The sequence below is a fragment of the Carassius auratus genome, chromosome 4 (assembly GCF_003368295.1).
Source record: "Carassius auratus strain Wakin chromosome 4, ASM336829v1, whole genome shotgun sequence".
Classification (NCBI taxonomy): Eukaryota; Metazoa; Chordata; class Actinopteri; order Cypriniformes; family Cyprinidae; genus Carassius; species Carassius auratus.
In genome coordinates, this window is record NC_039246.1 from 2384520 (window position 1) to 2410015 (window position 25496).

At 39.1% G+C, this 25496-nt stretch overlaps 2 protein-coding genes across 2 annotated transcripts in view; one reads left to right on the forward strand and one right to left on the reverse strand.

Moving 5' to 3' along the window:
- Positions 1 to 25496, reverse strand: part of LOC113066531 (gastrula zinc finger protein XlCGF57.1-like) — a 1043158-nt gene that overhangs the window by 522581 nt on the left and 495081 nt on the right. The window lies entirely within an intron of this gene.
- LOC113066010 (uncharacterized) lies at positions 13945 to 18558 on the forward strand. The gene is made up of 11 exons (XM_026237570.1): positions 13945 to 14327; positions 14709 to 14850; positions 15027 to 15246; positions 15360 to 15486; positions 15758 to 16056; positions 16223 to 16313; positions 16541 to 16657; positions 16789 to 16864; positions 16940 to 17191; positions 17397 to 17568; positions 17708 to 18558. The coding sequence occupies exons 1-11, from the start codon at positions 13977 to 13979 to the stop codon at positions 17976 to 17978; spliced, it is 2118 nt and encodes a 705-aa protein (XP_026093355.1). The 5' UTR covers positions 13945 to 13976; the 3' UTR covers positions 17979 to 18558.

The window sequence follows — 25496 nt, forward strand, 5'->3', positions numbered from 1 at the left end:
CCCTTAGATGGCACTGCATCACATACAGGAATATGTGATGCTACTGTGATGGAAATCACAACATGGGCTCAGGAATACTTCCAGAAGTCGGTGAACACAATCCACCGTGCCATTCGCCATTGCCGGCTAAAACTCTGTAGGTCAAAAAGAAGCCATATCTAAACATGATCCAGAAGCGCAGGCATTTTCTCTGGTCCAAGGCTCATTTAAATGGAATGTTTCAAAGTGGAAACTTTTCACTGGTAGTGTATATTTGTATGGAATATAGGTTTGTTAAATCTAGGGTATTCAAGTAATTTTAATATAACATTCTCTGTTAACAAACTCTATAAATAACAAAGAAAAAACATTGCACCAGACTTTAGACCAGGTGTGAGCTGGTCTATGGCGCTGGCTATTTTCAGCTCATTAAAATAGAACACACCTCTTTTTTAGACCAGCATGCCCATGAGCACAAAAATGAGGGCAAATGCATTTACTTATTAAATGATGTGACGCTGGACGGGATAATACCTGACTAGATGTATAATCAAGTGAAACCTTATGAAGTTTCAATAACAATATACACTAATTTACCATTCAAAGGCTTGATGTAAATAATATAAATGTAACAAATAAATGTAACTGTAAAAAAAGTAACAATGCTGTTCTTTCAATTTACTCCACCCCCCCCCCCCCCAAAAAAAAACCTCTAAGGTCTAAGGGTTAAACCCAGGGAGAGCTCCTGATTCCGCGTTAAGCACAGGGAGGGCTCCTGATTTCTGAGTCAAGCTTAGGGAGGGGTCCAAGCCCCGATTTCAGACCTATAAGTTCCCCTAAGTATTTTTTGTGTGTGTGTGTGTGTGGGGTATGTATCTTAGGTGCCTCCAGGGGGGCGTCATGTCAGTGTTGTGGACATTAGTGTCCTTGTTTTACCCATCTTAGCTCCTGTTGCCCTTATTTGGTCCTGTGAATGTCCTTGTCACATAATTTATTTGTTTTCATTTAAAAGAAGAAGATAAGACTTGTGGACGATTGAATTTGATTGAAAATGAAAATGCGCTTTATAAACCGGAGCCTTATATATGGATCAAGGCGCACAGTCAAAATGTTGACATTCCTTTTAGCACAGCTCCATCTAGTGGATGCATAACGCAAACCCAGTCAAACGTTTGACTGCAGTATCTTCTATTCTATGTGCCTTATAATCCGGTGTGCCCTTTATATGAAAACAGATCTAAAATAGGCCATTCATTGAAGGTGCGCCTTATAATCCGGTGCACCTTATAGTGCGGAAAATACGGTACATGTATTATTATTGTTCAGATAACCATTTAAATAGTCTATTATTTGGGAGATCAAAGATGAGATATCTGCGGAGATATCTTGGTATATTTACTGATGTTTACTTCATATTTCTTTAGACAGAATCATAATTTCTAATCATTTTCCACTGATTTAAGCGATCTGATGATAAACTGCCTCTCCCAGCGCTGTCTCTGTGTGTTTGCCCCTCAGTGTTCATGCTGTGTGTCAGACAGACTCTAATTGGTCCTTCGCCTTGTCAATCTTTAGAATGTTATCTGGCCATAGCAACACTGATACACCTCTGTACCCAGGAAATATCCAAATAATAAACCTGGTGTATGATAGTAAAGCTTGGTATGAGATTTTCTTGAGATCTGGGGAATTTTGATAAAAAATATAAAAAATGTACATCTGAAATGCTAACTTGTGCAGCAATGTAAAAGGCTATAAATAACATATTTTTACAACAGTAAATGACCAAATTCCAACCGTGATCTCAAAAGGAAGTTATTACAAAAAAGTTAAAAGTTTACTAATAATTTCATAAATTGTCTGATGTAGCTTAATGCTAACGTTATTACCTCTAAAGCTACTAATAGCAGGTGCATTTCTTCTTCAAAATGCATTTTGTTGTAATAATTCATGTAAGGTCGTAAGAAAATATTTTGTTGTATTTTTATAGTAAGACTTTTGATAAATAAGGGCTAAATGCATACTGAGACTGAAGTCAGATTGCAGCTTGGTGTCTTTGTAAATGTTGAAATACCACAACAAAAGTGGAATAAAAACAAAAGAATAATGATAAAAGAATAATGTGGATAATGTGTCATACCTGGCGGAGGTGTGAAAGACACGTTTTATGAGAACAATAGAATCATGAATGGGGGAGTATTCAAAGGCAAACATACTGAAAAAACACACAGCAGAGCTTTACATGTGAGTTTAGATTAAGATGACAAGGACCATAAATCAATCTGATTAGCCTTCTCTAAAAACACACATGACATGGCCTTTTTATATTTCATAAAATTCTGTTTTACAGATTAGATTATGAAATTTCAATTGAAGCTTTGGTACACTTGTGGCTTTAGCTACACTATGTTTTTAAAATAATATCTTACATCAACAATTTTTTTGATACATTTAAAAAATATGTTTTATATTTTTGTTTTTATGTTTGAGCTTATATATCTCTATTATCATAACAGTCTGAGTGATTCTGATTCCTGAACAGTAAACTTTGAAGTGTCAGCTTTGTGAACAAATGTTGATTATGTATCTAGTCAGAAAAGAATCATGAGCAGAAACCTTTTTATTTTGGGTATGTCATTTCTGTCTCCATGCCAAAAAATGGGGGGTGACTAGTAAGGGGTTAATAGATAAATGCTCTGTTTGGTTAATTAGCTCACATCAGTCTCATAGGTGGTCTAAGATAACGTTAACTGTTAAAATCTGATATACCTGTTTTAAATTATTTGAAATTTAACACTATAAACTATACAGTATTCACTTACAGTATTCAAGTCTTTAAACTTTAACCGTAGTAACGTTAATTAGTTTGTTTGAATGTCTGTTGCTCACTCTTGATGATGCTCATGCTGATTCTCATGCTAATAAACCGCTGTATAAAGTTTTATGTTAATTAGACAGAGGCAGCTGAAATCGTGTTCAGTGTATGTGGGATTAATAATTTCCCTTTTTCTCCCTCAAGTGGCAGGCTTGTAAATTCTGTCATCTTCTGTCATCTGCTCATTATTGGTGTTAATGGTGTTTTTCACATGCATGTTTTGAATGCTAGTTTAATTCTCAAATAGATCTGTTACTGTAGTTTAAAAAAGTAAACAAATGGTTCCTGACTGCCACCAGTTGAGTCAATGATTCAATGAGTTGCTTATAAGAAATTATATTAATTTGTTACCACCTAGTAGTTTAAATTTATTATTTATTGCTTTAAAATTAACACATGTATTTATCATCAGGTGAAGAGACAGTCTGGGCAGCAGCAACAAGACAACTATTACAAGTAGAGATGGATTTCAAGAACGGGTACTAATTTGGTTCCTGAATTGTTCAGTACTGAAAACATTTATATAAGCTACAGGATCAATAGTGCTGCTTTTAGTATTCTTGTAACATTGATTCATCACCCTTTAAACACAACCACATATCATCCAAATCATCTCCAAGTGGATGGCAACAAGTATTCAGGATCAAGAGATCATTCTTCATGAAGGCTGTTCCACAGGAAGCCATTTATCCTGGGTGAAAAACTAAACCTGGTAATTTCAGCATCATTCAGGCAAGACAAAATACATTTTAATTGATTTCAGTTGGTTATGTGTTTCAGGTCATCCTGACCATTCTGCTGTCCTGGATGTAAGGCCATGCTGGAACTGCATTTCTCATGGTTGAAAGATTTGTGCACTGGTATCCAGACATATAACACCCCATTCACACGGGGAGTCAATGCCTCTCCTTTACTTTGAATGGAGTGACGTCCAGCTTTGGTGAAATTAATTGTGAGTTGAAAAATTTTCAAGCACCAATTCAGCCGTCCTCTGATCATCTTTGCAAATACCCTAGCGCAGACGCTAGCCAATCGTGTGCATGCAATACCAGAAAACTAATGTGATGTGCTGTCACTATATACATATATAGTTTTTTTGTTCATTTTGATATATTTGTAAGCTGTAGTATATTGGCTGAATGCACAAAATGGCTAAGTTATCAGTGACGAGAATTTAAATACAATTCATGTTTTGGTATAGGGATGACAGCTTTCTTAAATTAAATGTTACAAATGTCCAAAACATGTTTAAAAGGTAAACTTTGTGAATGGCATTTAGGGTAATCTGTAAATTACCATAGACTTACATTCTAAATAAAACAATTTGCAGCTATGACTGTTATTACACTTGTTTACAAAACTTCGTATTATGCTTGCTTTAGAGTGATTGACAGTTGACACCGTGGTGACGTGGTTGTCACAGCAACCGTCACAGTCCTATTTTCTAGTGTCTTTGTCTTATGTCTGAATATCCTGACATTGTTAAGCACTATAGTCTACCATGGTCAAGTGGGTATAACTGCTGATTGGAGATCTCCAAAATGGGGCGTGAACTCCAAAATGGAGTGTGGTCTCCTTTCGCAAAGACTTTCATTCAGCCTTTTGTTAAATAAAACTTTATAAATTAAGCTTTGTTTCTAGTTCATCTAAAATAAAATATGCTATATAAATAGTCTGAGAGCTTTCTGTCCCTCCATTTGAAGTGTGTGTACGATATACTGTATGTCCATATACTTCCATGTCCAGAAAGGTAATAAAAACATCATCAAAGTAGTCCATGTGACATCAGTTAGACAATGCTGAATAAAGTCGTTGTTTTTGTTATTTTTGGACCAAAATTTATTTTTGATGCTTCAATAAATTCTAACCGACCCTCTGATGTCACATGGACTACTTTGATGATGTTTTTATTACCTTTCTGGTCATGGACAGTATACCGTACATACATTTTCAATGGAGGGACTGAGAGCTCTCGGACTAAATCTAAAGTATCTTAAACTGTGTTCTGAAGATGAACGGAGGTCTTACAGGTTTGGAACAACATGAGGGTGAGTCATTAAAGACATAATTTTAATATTTGGGTTAACTAACCCTTTAACTGAACTGAACAATCTGTAATTTGTTCAATATTTATCCCAACCCAATCTTCAAATGAATGTACAAACAACAAAGACAGTATATTTTGAATATTTGAATATTGTTTAACAGAATCTTTTTTATGACTGAAGGTCAGTATTAATGATACAAATAATACTGATGTATCAATAAAATTGTTTTCTCCCTAATATTTAACGACTGACTATAGCCATTCAAGATTAGAGTATAATAGTTGACAAACTGTAAATTAACAAGAAGAGGCTTGGTCGACAAAAAAAGTAATTGTTGCTTAGCTGCAGAAAAAAAATATTTAAAAAATCCACAGTTGGAGATCATTAAAAATAACTTTAAAGAGTTGTGTGAACTTGCAAGCACAATGTCAGACACTGTAATATGCTCTGGTCCCCTCCCTGCTTACCGTGGTGATGAGATGCATAGCAGATTGTCATCACTCAATGGCTGGATGTCTAAGTGGTGCCCACAGAATAACATAGGTTTCATAGACAATTGGGCGAGCTTTTGGGGCAGACCTGACAATGAGATGGTATTCAGACCTCCTGGAGTGGTGCCACTCTTCTCTCTAGAAATATGGCACATAGTCTTAGAGTTTATACTTGACTAACTGGGGCCCGGGTCAGGAAGCAGACAGGCTGGCTAAACCGACCTTCTGCTAGCTGCCTCACGTCACAGAGGTCAGTTAATTCTCAGCACATAGAGACTCTTTCACCTAGATATCACACTATAGAGACTGTGTCTGTTCCCCGAACTAGAAAATACAAAAAACGTCTGTGGCAAGGGGGGGGAGGGGGTGGCGTGGTTTAGCGAACACTGCAGCGGGGGAGAGCGTCAGGAGATGCGTGGTGAGTGGGTGAAGCGCAAATAACGAACATCTGTCTCTTGTTGCAGTAATTGGCGTGGAGAGAGTATAAAACACCAGGAGAAACAGGAGCGAGGGAGAGAGAAGGACTGCTGGCTGCTACACTACTACGGAATTTATGTTGATTGTTTTGTCTCTTTTGTGCCTGTTTTGCACACTTTTTGTTTTTAATTATAAATAAAGCAGTCAGTAGTAACAGCCGACCCTGCCGTCTTCCTTCCTATACCATGAACATTGTTACAACGTCCAAACCAATTTAAGAGTAACAGTTTAATTGAGGTTCAACAAATAAAAAACAGATGCAATATGAATAAAGAAATGATAACGCTTGGCTTATTAAATAATCAGGTCCCTTTCTACAAAAGCACTTTTTATAAATAATATTATCACTGATCATAATCTAGATGTGCTCAGTTTGACAGGAACCTGGCTAAAACCTGATGATTACATTATTTTAAATGAGTCCTCCCCCCAAGATTACTGTTATAAACATGAGCTGCGTCTAAAAGACAAAGGGGGAGGAGTTGCTTCAATTTATAACAATGTATTCAGGATTTCTCAGAGGGCAGGCTTTAAGTATAACTCATTTGAAATAATGGTGCTTCATATACTATTATCCAGAGAAAAAAATGTTAAAGACTCATTATAACAATTTAAATGGTTTATTAATTAAGGTGCGATTAGTCAACCAAGGCTTGAAATGAAAGGCTACTATTTGACCAGAAAAATCTTTAGTCGAGGGCAGCCCTAGATTTGAGTAATTTTTTAGCTGCATTCAGTGGCATATTTAATCAAAATGTTTGAAGACTCAAAAAATTCTGTTTACTTCACTTCAGTCTCATTCATGAAACTCTCTGTAGATTTCATCCTAAAAGTGTACTGTGGCGGGGGAGGCATGGTTCAACAAGGTTTGCGACGGGAGAGCAAGTGAGGTGACGAGCGGGGTGGTAAGTGGGGCAAGTGAAAAATGATTAACACCGGGCTCTCGTTGCAGTGATAGGCGTGGGGAACCGGTATATAGGCCGGCTCAGGACCGGCGAGATCAGAGACTTGTGGGAGTAAGAAGCTGCCGAGCTGCAACCCAGAGACGTAGACTACAGTAGTACGAAGTAGAGAAATATTTTGAAGTGCATGTGGTGCGATTGTTTATTTATTTTATTTGTAAATAAAGTATCCCACAAGTCTCAGTACGCTGACCCCGGTCTCCTTCCTCTCTACACGGACGAACTTGGTTACATGTACGTAGGCACAAAAGCTAGATTTTGCATACACACAAACGTTTTCAGATTTATAAAACCAGACGCCAGAACCTGTGCAAAAATTCCTTTATAAATCCCAGTCAGGGGAAGATTGTGCGTACATACATCTCCACCTCATCTCTTCCCCAAAATAACCATATATGGAGCTTACAAGGGGATCTGAGACCAGGCTTTTATGGCTCATACAACACCTATCTCCTGCAGTTCCTCTGAACCCTTAATTTTAAGTGTTTTATCTTAACTTATGAACTTACATTTTTTTTATATCCACTCAGAGACTCTATATTTTATAAGATAATAAATGAAAAACAGTGGATGGTATTCATACTTTGTGATTTTTGTTGGATACTATCTTGGCCTACTTGGTCGGCTGAAGCCTGAGGATTTCCTGGTAGAGAATCTCAGCACACAATGCCACCCAAGAAGGACCAAAGCAGCAACCAAAGTAATGGAGAGGAGTTGGTGTCACTTTCACAGTTAAGGGATCTAATCAGTCAACAAAGGGATATGTTCATGCAACTTCTACAGCAGCAAGAAAGCAACTTCAAGACTGCTGTGGAATTAATTGTAAACAATGTGAAGACTCAGATTGACAAAATTGATCAAGGAGACACAGGAGCTGAGAAGCAGCTTGCAATTCTCCCAGAATGACATTGATGATCTAATAAAGAAAAATAATAAACTGAGTCAGAAAGAACAATTGCTTGTGCTGAAACCAAAATAATGCAGGTGAAATTGGCAGAAATGACGGAGAAAGCGGATTACTTGGAGGGCCAAACAAGAAGGAATAACCTTGTTGTGGATGGCATTCCTGAGTCCCAGAATGAAAGCTGGAAAGAGGTTGAGGACAAAGTCAAGTATGTGATAAATGAGAAGCTTCACCTGGACAGTAGTCATATGGTGATTGAATGTGCACATAGGACTGGCAATCCATCCGGATATTCTGGAAAGAGACCTAGGCCTATCATGGTCAAATTCTTCAGATACAAAGATAAAATGACTGTTCTGGGAAAGACTAAGGACCTGAAAGGGACCAACATCTATGTGAACGAGGACTATACTGAAGCCATCAGGCAAAAGCGTAAGAAACTCATTCCAGCCATGAAAGCTGCCAGAGAACGAGGTGACATAGCCTACATCCGACATGACAACCTTATTGTCCATCACCCTGCCCGAAAGCATAAGGAACTAACAGCCAGGAGTTGGAGCTAAGAGCTGAAGTGAGAGACTAGTTCTCTGGTTTCCTTAACTTGAGCTCATATAGACAGAACTGATTTTAAAGAAAAATAATAATTATGGATAGTAGGCCTATTGGTGATAAGCATCTCCTTGCTGTTTCAAAGGGTCTTATGGCTCATTTGAATGTCTGCAGCATCAGAAATAAGGTTTTTGAACTTAATTATCTAACTACAGAAAACACCATTCATATCTTGGCAGTATCGGAGACTCATCTGGATGCTACTGTTCTTGACACAGAGATCTCCATTGATGGGTATAATAGTTTTAGAAGGGACAGGAATAAATATGGGGGTGGCATAGCATTATATATCAAAGATAACTTTCCGGCAACACTATGCTCTGAGTTTATCTCAGATGGTTTAGAATCGTTATGGGTTAAAGTGCATCTTCCTCACCTAAAGCCGGTGCTAATAGGTTGCTGTTATAGACCTCCTGGGACTGGTGTGCAATACCTGATTGATTTATGTGTGTTAATTGTCAGAGTTACAGATGTGAATAGTGATATTGTTTTACTTGGGGATATGAACATTGACTGGTTTGCGAATCAATGTCCAATGAAACAAAAGATAGTTTCATTGATCACTGCTTGTAATCTGTCTCAGATGATCTCTCAACCAACCAGAGTCTTTACTAACAGTGCTGAACATACTTCTGCCACTTGCATAGACCATATTTATACAAATATTCCTGAATGTTGCACTAAACCTGTTTCTCGATCTGTGGGTTTTAGTGACCATAATATCATAGCAATTACCAGGAAAAACTAAAATTCCAAAATGTTAATATAGTACATAAAAGAATGTTTAAGAAATTTATTCCGGAGAGTTATTTGGCAGATGTTGGTGGTATTGATTGGACTGATGTTTATGCTGCTGAGGAGCCTGAGACTGCCTTAAATATCTTTATGGAAAGATTTATGAAGATTGTTGATAGGCATGCCCCTATGAGAAAGTGTATTGTAAAAGGGAGACCAGCCCCATGGCTGAATGAGAGTATAAAGAGCCTCATGAAGGAAAGATACAAAGCTGAATCTATATTAGTAAAGATTGGATTGGTGGAGGACAGATTCAAGTACTGTCAACTGAGAAATCAGGTTACTAAACTGAATAGATTGATGACAAAAGATTATTACATGCAGAAAATAAATGCTGTAAAACAAGATGGTAAAGAGCTCTGGAAAACCCTTAATGCAATAATGGGGAGGAGTACATCTGGAGGGGCTTCCTTTGTGGAGTCAGAAGGCAAGTTTTTGACCAAACCATCTGATATAGCGAATTATTTTAATGATTTCTACATAAATAGGGTCAATGCACTAAGGCAGAATATGGACAATACTGATTCTAATTACCTAAAATTTATATAAAAAAAGATGTGATGTAAGATAAGAGTTGTACTTTCCAGTTTAATAATGTTGATGAGCCGGAAGTACAAAAGTTGTTGAAGTCTCTGCCCGAACACAGCTCAGTCGGTACGGATATGCTGGACAGTAAAGTACTTAGCCTGGCGGTTGACTATGTTTGTGGTCCGTTATGTCAAACATTAAATGCATGCTTAATGAAAGGTGTTTTTCCCACTATTTGGAAAGAAGGTAAAATTATTCCCTTACCTAAAGATGACAGACTAGCACTTACTGGGAAGAACAGCAGACCTATTACTATTCTCCCAGTTCTTAGTAAGCCGATGGAGAGAATAGTTCACTCACAAGTAAAGGAATATTTTGAATCTAATGGTTTGAACACAGATTTCCAACATGCTTATAGACAAAACCACTCAACTTGTTCTGTCCTTACAGTAGTGACAGATGACTGGCTCAAGGAAAGGGTAGTGCTGTATTGCTTGATTTTAGTGCAGCATTTGATGTCATCGATCACAATCTACTCATTGGTAAACTAGAATGCTATGGATTTAGTCCAACTGCTATAGATTTTATGAAGAGTTATCTCACATGTAGGGCGCTGTAGGTTTATTACACTGGTAGCTGGTCTCACTCTACATGGACTGTGGGGTTCCGCAAGAGAGCTGCCTGAGACCACTTTTATACGCCATCTTCACAAATGATTTACCATCTGTTTTGTGTAAAGCAGCTGTACAAATGTATGCTGATGATTCCACATTGTATTATGCTGCAAAAACTGTCAGTGAACTGGATTATGTTTTATCAGCTGAGTTAAATATGGTTTCTGATTGGATAAAACAGAATAACTTGGTGCTGAATATTTCAAAAACCAAATCAATTATTTTTGGATCGAGTCATAAATTGTCATTAATTCCAAAGATGAATTTGAACTTGTCTGGGGAACCTATAGAACAGGTAGATAAAGTAAAATTGCTGGGCACAATAGTGGATAGTAAGCTGTCATGGGTAGAGCATATTGATACCATAGTGAAGAAGATGGTATCTCTATGGTGAGGAAATGTCTTTCTTATGTCCCCACACACATTGTGTAGCAGGTGGCTAAATCTTTAATTTTTGACAAAGTAGCCTATTTTAAAAAGAAAATTACCAAGCAAATTACCATTTTCTTCAAGTTGTATCCTTCAAATACAGTGGCATTTTTCTTAATGTTGTAGAGATGACTTCGCACGACATCAACACCTCCATGCAGCTGCGGACAATGGATCGTTGGACCACTAAATCCAGCAGTGTCCCCCGTAATATCGAAGTGCACATCATTGATACATGATCATTGTTCTCACTGAAATATTTTCACTTAGCATAAGATCGGCAGTTTAGTTTAAAAATTAATTAATGTGCATCTATAGCACTCCTCGCTGTCTTTAAAACAGCATGCAACAGGAAAAGTGTTCAAGCACATCTAAATGTCTAATATTTACTAAATGTTTTACTTCTGCATAATGACTTTACGCATTTCCAGTGCTTATTTACATTAATGAGAGTGAAATATTTAATGTAAATGTGTATATTGAAATGAAAACAATATATAAAATTGTTCCTTACTACATTACTTTTCTCACGCCAGGAAAAAGAGTGCGTACACAAGGTCTAGAATGTCCGTAAAATGCGTACATACATTTATACCAAGTTTATTTTTTATAAATCCTGATATGTGGATACAAAATTGCATACGCAATTACTGTGCCTATTTTGTGAGTATGCAGCGTTTATAAATGAGACCCCAGGACCCTATACAGGACCATATACACTGAGCAACTCACATCCTCACCAATAATCAGTTATGGACAAATTATCCCACAATATTTGATATTTTTCATTCTGCTTTACTGCGCCTAATTACACACTGACCAGATTTTTGTTTTGATTTCAAAAATTAAAATAAAATTTTTTAGGGCTCAGCAGTCTAACAATGCTTTTCAAGGTCAAAATGATTGAGATGGTCAAATCAAAACAAGAAGGCGGCACTTTACGGTTTAAAGAAACATCAAACAGTAAAGTAATACCAGTAATATTCAGTGACACAAACTATTCAGCACATCTGACAAACATTTAAGTGAGAATGTTTACATATTAAAAAAAAAAATGATTTGCAAATAGTTAAATGTATTAGATATGCATAAGGGGAGAGTGGCAGAAAATGCCCCCTTGGGGCAAAGCGGTATTTTTTTTTTCAAAATAACCACTAGATCAGGGGTGGGGAATGTTGATCCTGGAGGGCCACTGTCAAGCAGAGTTTATCTCAAGCCCTAAAAAAACCTACCTGTGGGCTAGAGCATGGTTCAGTTGGGCTTGGGCACAGTAAACGTAGTGTGAGCACCAACCATGTAGTGTGAGCGCTAACTGTACCGGAGTACTGTACATTTATATAATTGCATCACAACCGTTGCAATTTGATAATCACACTAAGCCATATCACATTCTCTCAATCATGCATTGTTAGAATTTATGAATAAGTTAATGATCATCTGGAAAAAAAAATACACATTTGTCACATTCACAAGAGCCATGTTAATTTTTGACCCTAGCTAAGATGTTAAAGGTGCTAGCTTGTTCAGTGTTGTCAGAATCTATCTTTATACAGCAGTTTGTTTAGTAATTATTGTTGTTTTGGGCCATTTCAATCTTAGAACATTCCACATCTATATACATCTGTATATATATATATATATATATATATATATATATATATATAATTTATATTAATTGTATATTACCATTTATTATGGTAGCATTTTGTTAATTATTTGATGGAAAACCATTTACCTAAGTATCTCCAGCTGATAGTTTGGAGTCTTCAGTCCATCAAAAAGAAGCTTTATTCCTGAATCCTGCAAGTCATTGTTACTCAGGTCCAGTTCTCTCAGGACAGAGTTTGAGGATTGTAAAACTGATGGCAAACTCCCACAAGACTGAGTGGTGAGATTACAGAAGGACAATCTGAACAATATAACAGTAATTACACACAGAATAAATCTTAACACTGTGTTTTTTTTTTAAGTAATCAACTTTTAAAATAATAAATTAGGTATTTCAAACTCAAACCTCAGAATCTCCAGTTTAGAGTTTGGAGTCTTCAGTCCATTTGAAAGCAGCTTAACTCCAGAATCCTTCAGGTCATTGTTACTCAGGTCCAGCATATTGAGATGGGAATTTGAGGATTGTAGAGCCGAAGACAAACTTTCACAGGACTGAGCAGTGAGATTACACCCACGCAGCCTGTATAAAGAATAAAACAAACAGCCACTGAAAGTCAGTTTATTAGTTTGTAATCTGCAGTGCATGTTTGGGCTAAATATAGTGTTATTAGACTTTATTGCTAACACTTTATAATAAGCATACAACAACAAAGCACTTTAACCCATTCCAAAACTATGATAATTGATTAGTAGTTTAGGAACTTAGGTAAACAAGATGGTGGCACATCCACATGCAGCAGCTTCTCTCTCTTTCCTGTCAGAATGGTGTTTTTTGGCCTGTGAGTTGCAGTGTTTTTGTGTCTTCATCATGTCTACCTGTCTTTAAACATGCAAATAGTTGTGAGTTTCTGCTCGATGTCGGCAGAAACATTTTTTTTAAAACGTAAAACTCTGTGGACTTCACTATCACCAACCCGCACTGCTGCATCTTGCCCACAGCGGAGGTGTCACAAGTGGCGTAAGAGGAAGCAGAAGAGGGGTAAATGCGGAGGTGTCCAGGCTAAGGTAATGGCTAACCCACACAAGTCAGCTATCCCCACCATTGTACTGCCTAATGTACAGTAAATGGACAACCTAAATGGGTATTATCACCACAGGGCCGCGGCCTTAACTGCAAGTCAATTGCGTGTTAAAATCATTTGCGGAACTACCGCCAGGTGGCGCAAAGGGACGGATTGCAAAATGAATGTAATTGTAAAATGAAATAAAACAAGTAAAACAAAAATAACATTATGATATAACATTGCAACATCTTTAAAAAAAACATTTAAAAAATTACAGTCAGTTCATTTGAAAAAAAGTAGGATAGTCTTAGGCTACAGTCTACTCATCAAAAATTAAAATACCTTGATACCATTGAGAAAGTGAGACGAGTAGTGAGAGTAGTAACTAGTGAAAGAGATAGATAGATAGATAGATAGATAGATAGATAGATAGATAGATATCATAGCATAGCATAGCATAGCATAAATAGGTAGTGAGAGATAGCATAGCATAACTGATAGCTTAGAGAAAGAGTAGATAATAAATAGACAACATGGTTTATTACTGTGTTTGTGACGGGTGCAAGAACTCCAGCAGAACTGGACATAGGGTCCATTGTTTCCCCAAGGACAAAGGGATCTTCCGAAGCTGGGTGCAATTTGTCAAGATTAGGCGGGCAGATTTTTCAGCTAGCTCTGTCACCGCCTACTCGAGAATATGCAGCGCGCATTTCAAGGAGGAGGATTACCACTCAGGGGATGCCAAGATGGTCGCACTTTCTTTAAAAAGTACGAGGATGGCTAAGTTAATTCCTACAGCCGTGCCGTCTGTGAATGCAAACCTCTCTGCTTGTCCTGTCCCGAGGTCGAGAGACACCGTCTGCCGCAAGCGATATATTGCCACGGTAAGCATCATGCTAACGTTAATGTTTACAAGCTGCGTTTTAGCTCCATAATATGGACATGGGGAATCGTCATGAAAGCTTCATGGCTAACGTTTAATGTTTGGATCAGTGGTGATGATAATCAAGCGGCTTTCACAATAGTGTGTTTGCGTTTTGTGTTAGACTGCTACGGTTCTCTTTCACATATATTTGACCGTGACCGTGTAGTGGAGGCTAAACGCAAGTAAACACAGTTTACCCACCTCTGAAATGTCAGAAACAGTTTATCCACTTCTCACTTCAAAGTGTAGCTACCTCTCAGTAAATTCACTACCTCATAGAGTTTATGCACCACATGTACTCTAGACATTTATAACCACTTATTATATTTGTTTTCGCAAGATGATGACAGATACCTCACAGCAGGAGACCGTGGACAGTGTAGACACTGTGGAGAGTGTCGATACTGGGGATCAGCCCTTGCCCTCCTCCACTTCTGATGCTGTGACACAGTGTTATTTGAAGCCCCCCCGATGGTCTCGCGGTAAGTCTTGGGTATTTTAAGGGGTAGATATTCTGTCTAAATCATTGCCAGTATCTATGCAAGAAGGACATTTCCATACACATTGATTAAATTAATACATAGCCTACACCAAAACATAGCCGCTTAGATTTGCCATGATTGTCACATGTTTGGGTATGTTTACTGCCTCTCCACAGCTGTGCAGGTTAACCTGAAGCCCAAGATGGTCAGCGTGGGCACACAGACGTCTTTCAGCCCACAAACCTCCACTCCCCTCGCTAGTCCTGAACAGACAGATGATGAAGATGATGATAATGCCTCTGTCGTTAGTGACTTATCGTGGGTGCCCGAAGAGCCGATGCATGAGGAGGACTTGTTTGAGGAGGAGCCACCTTACGCGTGTGACCCCCACCACAAGTGAGATAATTTAAAACCAACATAGACCATTTTGAATGCTCATTTTATTGTGTACTTTAGCTTTGGTAGTTTGAATGACACCTCCCTCCCTCCCTAATTTTTTGTTGTTGTAGTGGCATTGACAAATTCATTGTTTGCCAAGAGGAGCTGATGGACCTTTTTGCCATCTGTCCGGCCTGTTGTGAGAGGTCAGATAGTAGCATCGTGCAGCAGGAAGGAACTTTTGTTAAGATCAAGCAGGTAAGGTTTTGTTTGCGCAGCAGGCCATCTGATTAGAAAATCAGAATATCTTATTACAATCTGATAGCTCTGACTGTCTTGTCAGATAATTTACAATGTATGTACCAGGCTGGTTTTAGTCTGTTGGTTTGTGATGGCATCATATTTGAGTGTTATACTGTATTGGTCATGTGTGTTTCATTGAAAACATGAAACCAGTAATGTACAGTACTTAATCTATATTGAATCCTGATATACTGTTGATTACTCTTTTTCTTTTTTACATATCTAGGTCTGTGCATCATGTGGCTACCACCGTTTCTGGCAAAACCAACCAATGCTCCACAGGAACATGCCGACCTGCAACCTCCTGTTAAGTGGGGCCATTCATTTCACTGGATGTTTGGCCACCCAGACATTAAGAATGTTGACTCTGTTTGGCCTGCAGTGCATCAGTGCGAGCAGTTTCTTTCGCCATCAGCGCCGCTACACTATCCCTGTAATCGTTCAGGCCTGGCAAAACGATCAAGCAAAGAATTTTAGTGACCTACGGGCAATGGATGGTGGGCTAGTTCTTGCTGGTGACTGCAGGTAAACCAGTGTGAGAGCTCATAGACCAGTTGCACGTTTTGATTTTGTTATTTGTTATCATGTAGGGTGGCTTTAGTTGGCATTTGCAGATGACATGGTGGATTGTCTTTACAGACCTTGATTATTAAAAACTTGAAACATAATTCAAATTTGTAATTAATTCCAGGTCAGATTCTCCTGGGCACTGCGCGAAGTATGGATCCTACTCTCTGATAGAGGACAGAGTGAACAAGGTGGTGGATGTTCAGCTTGTTCAGGTAAACCTGATGTTATTAGACAAAGAAATGAACTCTGCAATTTGGTAAAATGATTGTATCTTAATATAACATCTTTCCACTAGTACAACGATGCATAGAGCTTTATTGTGTATTGCCTAACTAGAGTACAGTGTATCATAATACCTGGACCAGCAACGCTTCGGTTCATCCACGCCTCCTTCAACAATACCAGCATTCTACACTTACACTGTTATGTCATGTTGCAGAGCTCAGAGGTCCCCAACAGCTCATGGTGTGAGCTTGAATTGCTCAAGCGCAGTGTTGACCTGCTGAGGGGAAAGGACCTGCATTTGGCAACGCTGATCACGGACCGTCATCGCCAGGTATTTACAATAAAAATGCAGCATAGAATGTAAATATCTGAATTACATTGAAGCTGGATGTTTGTGGTTTGCTGATGCACTGAGGGCCACACAGGTCAATCATCCACAAAAGTTTGTTTATTTCTCCTTAGGTTGCCAAATGGGTGAGAGAGGAGCTGAGCCCTGAAGGGACACGGCATTATTTTGATGTGTGGCACATTGCCAAAAGTATGTATCCATTGTTGGAACCTTGAAACAGTTTTTGTTAGTGCATATCAATTATTACCATTTGTTCTAAAACAGGTCTGGGGAAGGCATTGGATGCAGCTTCAAAAGAGTGTGACCAACTACAGTTGTGGAGGCCTGCTATAGTGAATCACCTCTATTGGACTGCAGCCTCAACCCCAGATGGCAACCCAGCGGTCATGGAGGCCAAACGGAGAAGTTTAGTCAACCACATCCAGGACATTCATGACCATGACACCCCTGCCTTCTCCAGTTGTGCCCATGGCCCTCTAGACGGGGATCAGCGCAACAAAGAGTGGTTGGACCCAGGTACAGTACACACAGTATGTGGTATTATGCACGCTCTACAGTTTTGTTGTATTTGCTGTCTGAGTGATTGTTTGGATGCTTTGACATGTGACCTTTGTGATGAAATGTTTTCATTCACTGGCAATCTCATAACATTTTGTTTACTGTTTATGTTTGCTATAATTCATATGTGTGTCTGTCTGCCTCCCTGTCTTGGTCTTTGCAGGCTCATTGGCAGCAGTAAAGTTGGAGAACATAATCATGAGGACTGCCTTACTGAAAGATGTTCGACAGCTGTCTCCACAGCACCAGACCTTCTCCCTTGAGGCTTACCACTCCCTCATCTTGCACTTCGCGCCCAAGCACACAGGGTTTTCATACCTTGGGATGTATAGCAGGTCAGTGCTATCCAATGGAATAATACTGCCAATTATTATGCCGTTTATAGTAATAATAGTACCTATTATCATGCCTATTGTAGTATTTTGTCATGCATACACCAAGTTAAAAAAAATTCTCAAATGTGTTATTTTGTAGGCTTCTCTTAGCGGCACTGCATTATAATCACAATGCCAACCGCGAGACAGCACGGAGAAGTGATGGGACGGAGAAGTACTGCGTGCGGTATCCGCGCTTCAGAAAAGATGCCCATGTGGTGCTTCCCATCAAAGAGGCAGCCTCATACGGTAAGCAGTGTCATGCAGTTCTATCATATTTTGAGATGGTGCACGAGACATCTGTGATCAGTGGCAATGATCTTTATACAGTTTTATTATTATTATGTCTGCAGGTTATGCAACATCATTAATAAAGGCCCTTCGGGAAAGCTACACCAATTCACCTTCAGCTCTTCGAGAGGTTAGCGACAATTTGTCCTCCGATGCACCCGCCCCCATCGCCAAATCCTTCGAACAGGTTCCTAAGGAGGAGGCCGTCAGCCTTTACCTAGCCCGGCAGTCACGTTACAAAAAAAACTAATTTCACATTATTATTTTTTTTTCCACAGACAAGTCCAATGATTTAGTTGTAAGTATTTATTTTAGTTGTTAGTTATCTTCTTTCCCTCTGTCCCTGTCATCTCATTTGGTGGTGGTTTCCTGCATGCTGCATGGTTTGTTTCTTCTTTGTGTGCTGTTGCTTTGGTTTTACTTTGCACAAAATTATTACTTTTTTCCGTCTTTGTAAGTGGCAATAATTGTCGCTGTACCCCATTCAAGGGGTCCTTCATGCTGCATGTCTGCTCCTCTGTCTGTTATTTGCATGAAATTTGTTGTATGTAATTCAAAATAATTTACCAATCATTTTACCTGTGCCTTGTCAACCTCTGTGTGCGGCGTTGTCTGGGCTCACTGTGTGTCTGCTTGATGTGCTTTTGCGTGTGTGTGTGTGTGTGTGTGAGAGAGAGAGAAACAAAAGAAACTGTGCAAACGTTTCAGGTCAGTAAATGTTCAGTAACCGTTACAAGCAATGGCAATAAACTGTTTTCTCATCAAAATTCATGTGTTCCGTGTACTTTATAACATTTTAAGGGCAATTGGGGGATCACAACAGAATAAGCAATTATTTTTATTCATTTTCATCCAAACGAGGCCATTGAAAGCCCTGATAGGTCTGGTCACCAGTTTGAAATTGTTGTCTGATGGTTGAAACCACACGAGGGTAGAGGCTTCCTTATACTCCTGCCTAAAACTCCATAAGCCCAGCGTATAGTCTGCCTGTACGCAGTGTACCGGTATTGCCTAGGGATAAGTAGGAAAGATTCTTAAGTTTAAAACTGTAAGTAGGTTGGAAACGTCATTTTAAGCCTGTCTCTTATGCATGTTAATTGTGTATGCAACACATCTCCTGTCACCTATAGATTGGTAAAGTAAACATAACCCATGAACATCGTGCGTGCTGGCTTGAAGGGGACCATGATCCTGCCTGAAGTGTGAATATGCTATGTGTAACACAAACGGATTCAGGCAGCATGCCTCAAATCCAGGATGCTGCGATAGGCACGTTACATCTGCTGGCTGCGGGGTGAGGTCCTCGACCAGCGACCAAAACGCGCTCACCTCCCTACAACACAAGCTCTCCACCACAGTTTCCATGGGACAACACCGCCCACACAGACACCTGCCAAACACAGCGACACAGATGCATACTACTCACTCCCTCTACCGGTAAGCCTGACGGTGTCAATGACAATTAATCACGAGGAAAACTAGTTGGCACTATCAACAATGATCACACTGAAGACATGACCAGGCGTCGGCTACGTTTGCAGACAACATTTTCACCGGAGAAGGAGGTAAAAGCTTAGAAATAAACTCTAGGGGTTCACAGGTGGGACTGTCAAGCTAGCCCATAGCTAATCACGGTCACTAGATATAAAGAAAACGTTGACTTTTATTCGGTGCTATTCACTGACAGTAAAAAAAAAGTTGTTATTGTATGCACTGCTGTTCACAGACTACTAGCTCCAGCGGTCATTGCTGCGTTTCTAAATGGTAGCAACTCACCAGGACACTTCACCAACTCTCCAGTCATTCTCCTCTGACCATGCATTTATTTGTCTTTGATTGCCATCGGCTCTCGGTATTTCCTCATTCGCCCTGTCACGTCTAAACGGTTCGAAATTATATGGCTGTGGGCCATCATAAATGTTAACTGTGGGTCTTTCCACCTCTTCCTCATCCCAGTTAGACGCCATAGTCACTGAGTGCTAGAACTAGTTCTAGTAGCTGAGCTGCAAGGCTGAGGCTACCTTCCAGCACGTCTACCTCATGTGACTTCATCGCCGAATTGCGTAAAAAATAACCGTTACTAACCAAAAACTACAAAAACTGGACTTTAACACTATTTTGGAGACATTTCTAACTTTATATACATATCTTGACTGCTTTACGTACCCATTAATCGAAAGTAGTGTTTAACCTGCACCATAGCCTTTAAGAATTAAATGATATGCAAATCCGGCATCAAACTGGGCCTTGTTTGTAAAACAAGCATCTTCGAAATGCAGGGAACAAACACAAACACTTGCACAACTCCGTTGATGCTCTGTAAAAATAAACTCCATCCACTGGTCCCTTAATGCTGTTTCTCTTTTGGTAATCTGTGCAGGGTTGTCTTGCCCTGGCAACCAAAAACACACTCCTTTTGTGACATTTGGCGACGCTCTCGCTCTGATCAGTGAAGTCTGTGCTCTCAGTGCTCTGCTATACGGGAGCGCGCGCTCTTCCAGGAGAAGTGCCCTTAGGACCCATATAAGGAAATTCCGCTCCATCTAACGTCACACAGAGCCATACTCGAAAAAAACTTTCCGAAACTTGTGACAAACGTACAACTTAATTTTTGAAACTTTGTCCATGTTTAGCATGGGAATTCAACTCTTTAACAGTGTAAAAAACTCAGTATGCATGAAATAGCATTTCACCCCCACCCTTTAAACATATTTAGCTATGGCTTGATCAGAAGGTTACAATGACTGCAATAGTCAAGGGGGATGTTTCAGGCTATAGCAGTTTGTCTGTTTCTTTTACTGATTATTTTCGGGTTAAAGCATGATTTAAACAGATACAGCACATGCACACACAATGGCTTTAGTAATAATGCATTCAAACAAATGTAATCTTACAGTGCTACTACATTATCAGTAGGCTATCTGATTTTGAAATCTTGAAGAAATTAAAACAAAACTAAAAAATTTGCATAGCGGAAAACAGCAATCAAAGATTTAATGCTTACAATGTTATTAGTTTGGCATGTGATAGGGAAAAAAAAATTACACACAATAGCCTAAGCAACTTTGAAACTCTCCTGTTATTTATTTATTTTTTTATAGGCTATGTTATTAACATAAAGTATTTCAGTATGCTTGAAATGTTATCCACGGAGTGAAGGCGAAGCGTGTTTTTGGTATCAGTGAGCGCAGAGCTGATGCTCGGAGCGCGGAGGGGAAGTTGTTGCTGCTCACAGACTCTGCTGCGAGTGAAAGAGATGTTTCACCCGACGAAATGAAGACGACTGCGGCAGCTCAAGCACAGCATATCCACCAAAAAGCAACCTGCAGCAATGCTCGTTGCTCAACTCGCCAAGCTTTACTTTTTAGGTCGCATGGCAGTAAATAATACGATGGTATGACCATGCAGTCAATACAGATATTTAATAAAAACATTAAAAACAAGCAGGGCAGTAACATAACCCATTAAAAAACACACGCCAGGTCTACACTGGACACGAGTGGTGCGATCCAACAAAAGACAACAGAACCCAGTGATGTTCAATACACTGGACACGATCCCCATCAGTGAACACTGCGTTCAGATGATTTGACACTGTAGTGTGATGTCATCAAGTTTAGATACACATAATAAGATAACGAGATGGAAATATAGACTAGAAAATATATTTACACTTGCTATGTCCTTTGTCCATGACACTGAATCAATGCGGAGCTGCCAGTTTTAACCTGAACAGCTCTTAACACTGAGTGGATAGTTAGATGCATGATGGGCTAGTATTAACAAAAAATTTTAATAAAATAAATAAATAAATAAAATGTCTTTCAAGCATTAAGGTTATAACATTACTGTTTTTATTTTTTTAATCATCTTGTCTCAGTTATAAAAAAAAAATAAATAAATAGGCTACCGCTTTTAATGCTCCAATGCAAAGTAAACCACAATTTCTTTTGAATAATTTAACATATAATTAATATAATATAAATAATGTTGCACACATTTTAAATGTGTCAAATCTAAAATATGGTTTAATACCATGTAGCTTAGAGAAAATATAAGCACAGGCTCAGGCACAGGCTTGGCATTTATCCTGCTTGAATTAATTCTAAGAAATGTATATAACTTCATAAGTACCAAACTTTCATCTGTAAACATTAAATTTTAAATATATTAAATATTTTAACTAGTGTATTTCTTTCATTTTCCGTGACTGAAGCCTTCAAATGTAACACATCAGCGAGGAAAGACTGACGTCTATTTGCGGAAATGTGCTTTGATGCACTTGTTTGATAACTTGGTTAAAGCACCACTCAGCTGTCAAAAGCTAAAAAATTCACTTTACAGATGCTGTGGTGGAGGAACATTACATTGAGGAACTCGAAAGCGTCTTCTCGAGGGAAGAAGTTGATACTCAGAGTGAAGGACGTGAGTAGGATCTGAAATAATTTTTTGAGCCTGTCTAGTAATGGTTTCTTCAAAAAGTGCCTGAAGCGTGAGATGCTGCTTAACCCCGATAATTTTCATGGCTCTCTGTGTTAACCATGTTATCTGGGCTTTTACGTGTACAGTAAGGTTTCCAAACCAGGCTGAGATGCCATATTGAAAAATGCTCTCAATTACAGTATGGTAAAAGAGAAGCAACACTTTCTGGTTGACACCAAAGACTCTCAACCTTTGAAGAAAGTACAGCCGCTGTTAAACCTTAGTACAAACGTTTCCCACCTGAATACTCCATGTAAGTTTATTATCAATGTAAATGCCCAGATATCTATAAGAGTCCACCTGGGCTATATTCTGACCGTTAATGACCACTTGTGAGTGGTCTCTGGTGGATTTAGGGTCAAACATCATCTCCACTGTCTTCTTTGTGTTGATGCTAAGGAAATGTTAATCACCCCACTGGACAAAATTCTGGACCTCATGTTTGTAAGTAACAACATCTGATGTTCCAGATATGAGACCCAAAATAGCTGTATCATCAGATAACTTAATCATGGTTCACAGAAACATGGCTCAGCAACAGTGTTCCGACCAGACAGACTCCTCGTCATGGGAGGTAAATCACGTGGTGTTGGACTTTGTGTTTACAAACACAACCTCCCCCACCTCAGTCCCTCAGACCACATCACTGTCATGCTAATGCCTGCATACAGACTTTTCATTAAAGTCACCAAACCAGTTCACAAACCGATACAAGTGTGGCCAGAAGGGTCATCAGAGGCTCTTCAAGGCTGTTGTGACACCACTGACTGGAATGTTGCCATATACAATAACATCACAGTCCAAAAGTGCTCAGAGACTGTCACTGCCTACATCACCAAATGTATTGATAATGTAACAATCACAATTACCATCTCTTTCTGGGCCAACAAGAAGCGGTGGATGACGGGAGATCTACAAACTCCTGAAGAATGCTGCTTTAAGAGCTGGAGATGAGGTGGGCCTGAGAACAGCTAGGGGCAACCTATCCCATGGCATCAGAGAGGCTAAGAGACAGTACTCCAGGAGGATAGTCCATCGATTCAGCAACAGCAGAGAAACTCAGAGCCTGTGGCAGGTGATACAGACCATTACAAATTCCAAGCCCCCACTGCAGACCTGTGACTGCAACATCTCTCTGCTGAGTGAGCTTAACGCCTTGTTTGCTCGCTTTGAGGCACAAAACAGCACCACTGTACAGAAGACTCCACCTCCTTCTGAGGACCAGGTGATGACGCTGACCCCAGACAGTGTGAGGAGATCCTTCAGCAGGATCAATGCATGCAAAGCTCTGTGTCCTGACAACATTGCTGGGCATGTACTGAAAGGACTGTGTTGTGGAACTCACTGATGTCTTCACAGACATTTTCAACATTTCCCTTAGTCAGGCTGTTGTTCCACATGCTTCAAAGCTACCACCATCACACCATCATTCCATATATATCTTACTCCCATCCTCATGAAGTGATTTGAACAGGTAGTCATGCACCACATCAAGTCTTCCCTCCCCACCTTCCTGGACCCCTTCCAGTTTACATATCAGTCCAACAGCTTGACGCATGATGCCATCGCCACTACCCTGCACTCATCAGTCATACACCTTGAGAATAAAAGACTCATACGTCAGAATGCTGTTCATAGACTTCAATTCAGCATTCAACACAATCAGCCCAAAATAGCTCATTAACAAACTGGTCCAGCTGGGGCTCAACTCCGCTAGTATACTGGTTAGAGGCATTTTCTCCTGATAACCCCGAAAAGAACTTAAATTACACTTTCAGTTTTGATCATACCGATAAGAGCAATACATCAATCGAATCTGTAAAGGGTCTACTATTTGTGTATACAGACATAATAATAAAACTTTGTGTATTTATAAAATAAAGATAACAAACAAGGTGTGCTGTCTGCAGTCTTGGTCTGCAGTGATCTTCATTTAGAAATGCTTCATTAAAATGAACTGCAACTCAGTGAATACTCAATGAGACATTACATTTACATTTATTCATTTAGCAGACACTTTTGTCCAAAGCGACTTACAAATGAGGACAGTGGAAGCAATCAAAAACAACAAAAAGAGCAATGATATATAAGTGCTATAATAAGTCTCAGTTAGCTTAACACAGTATATGTGGCAAGGACTTTTAAATAATATATTAAATAAAAAGAAAACAGATAGAATAGAAAAAGAATAGAGCAAGTTAGTGTTAGCGGTCATATAGGGAAGTTGTGGCCTAATGGTTAGAGAGTCGGACTCCCAATTGAAAGGTTGTGAGTTCGAGTCCCGGGTCGGCAGGAATTGTGTGTGGGGGGAGTGCATGTACAGTTCTCTCTCCACCTTCAATACCACGACTTGGGTGCCACTGAGCAAGGCATCGAACCCCAAACTGCTCCCCGGGCGCCGCAGCATAAATGGCTGCCCACTGCTCCGGGTATGTGTTCACAGTGTGTGTGTGTGTTCACTGCTCTGTGTGTGTGCACTTCGGATGGGTTAAATGCAGAGCACAAATTCTGAGTATGGGTCACCATACTTGGCTGAATGTCATGTCACTTTTTCACTTCCATATATAGATATAGATATAGATATAGATATAGATATATATATATATATATATATATATATAGATAGATAGATAGATAGATAGATAGATATATCTATCTATATATATATATATATATATATATATATATATATATATATATAAAGAGAGAGAGAGAGAGAGAAAGAGAGAGATACTGTACATAAATATATATATATATACATACATACACACACACACACACACACACACACAATTGCATAATAATGAAAAGAAAATATAACAGAAAGATTAGAAAGGTAGTTAAATTTTTTTAAGAATAGAATTAGAATAGTAAGTGCTAAAGTTAGAGGGTCAAGTAAAGATGGAATAGATGCGTTTTAAGCCGATTCTTGAAGATGGCTAAGGACTCAGCTGCTCGGATTGAGTTGGGGAGGTCATTCCACCAGGAAGGAACATTTAATTTAAAAGTCCGTAAAAGTGACTTTGTGGTTCTTTGTGATGGCAATCAAGTAACGTTCACTTGCAGAATGCAAGCTTCTAGGGGGCACATAAGTCTGAAGTAATACATTCAGGTAA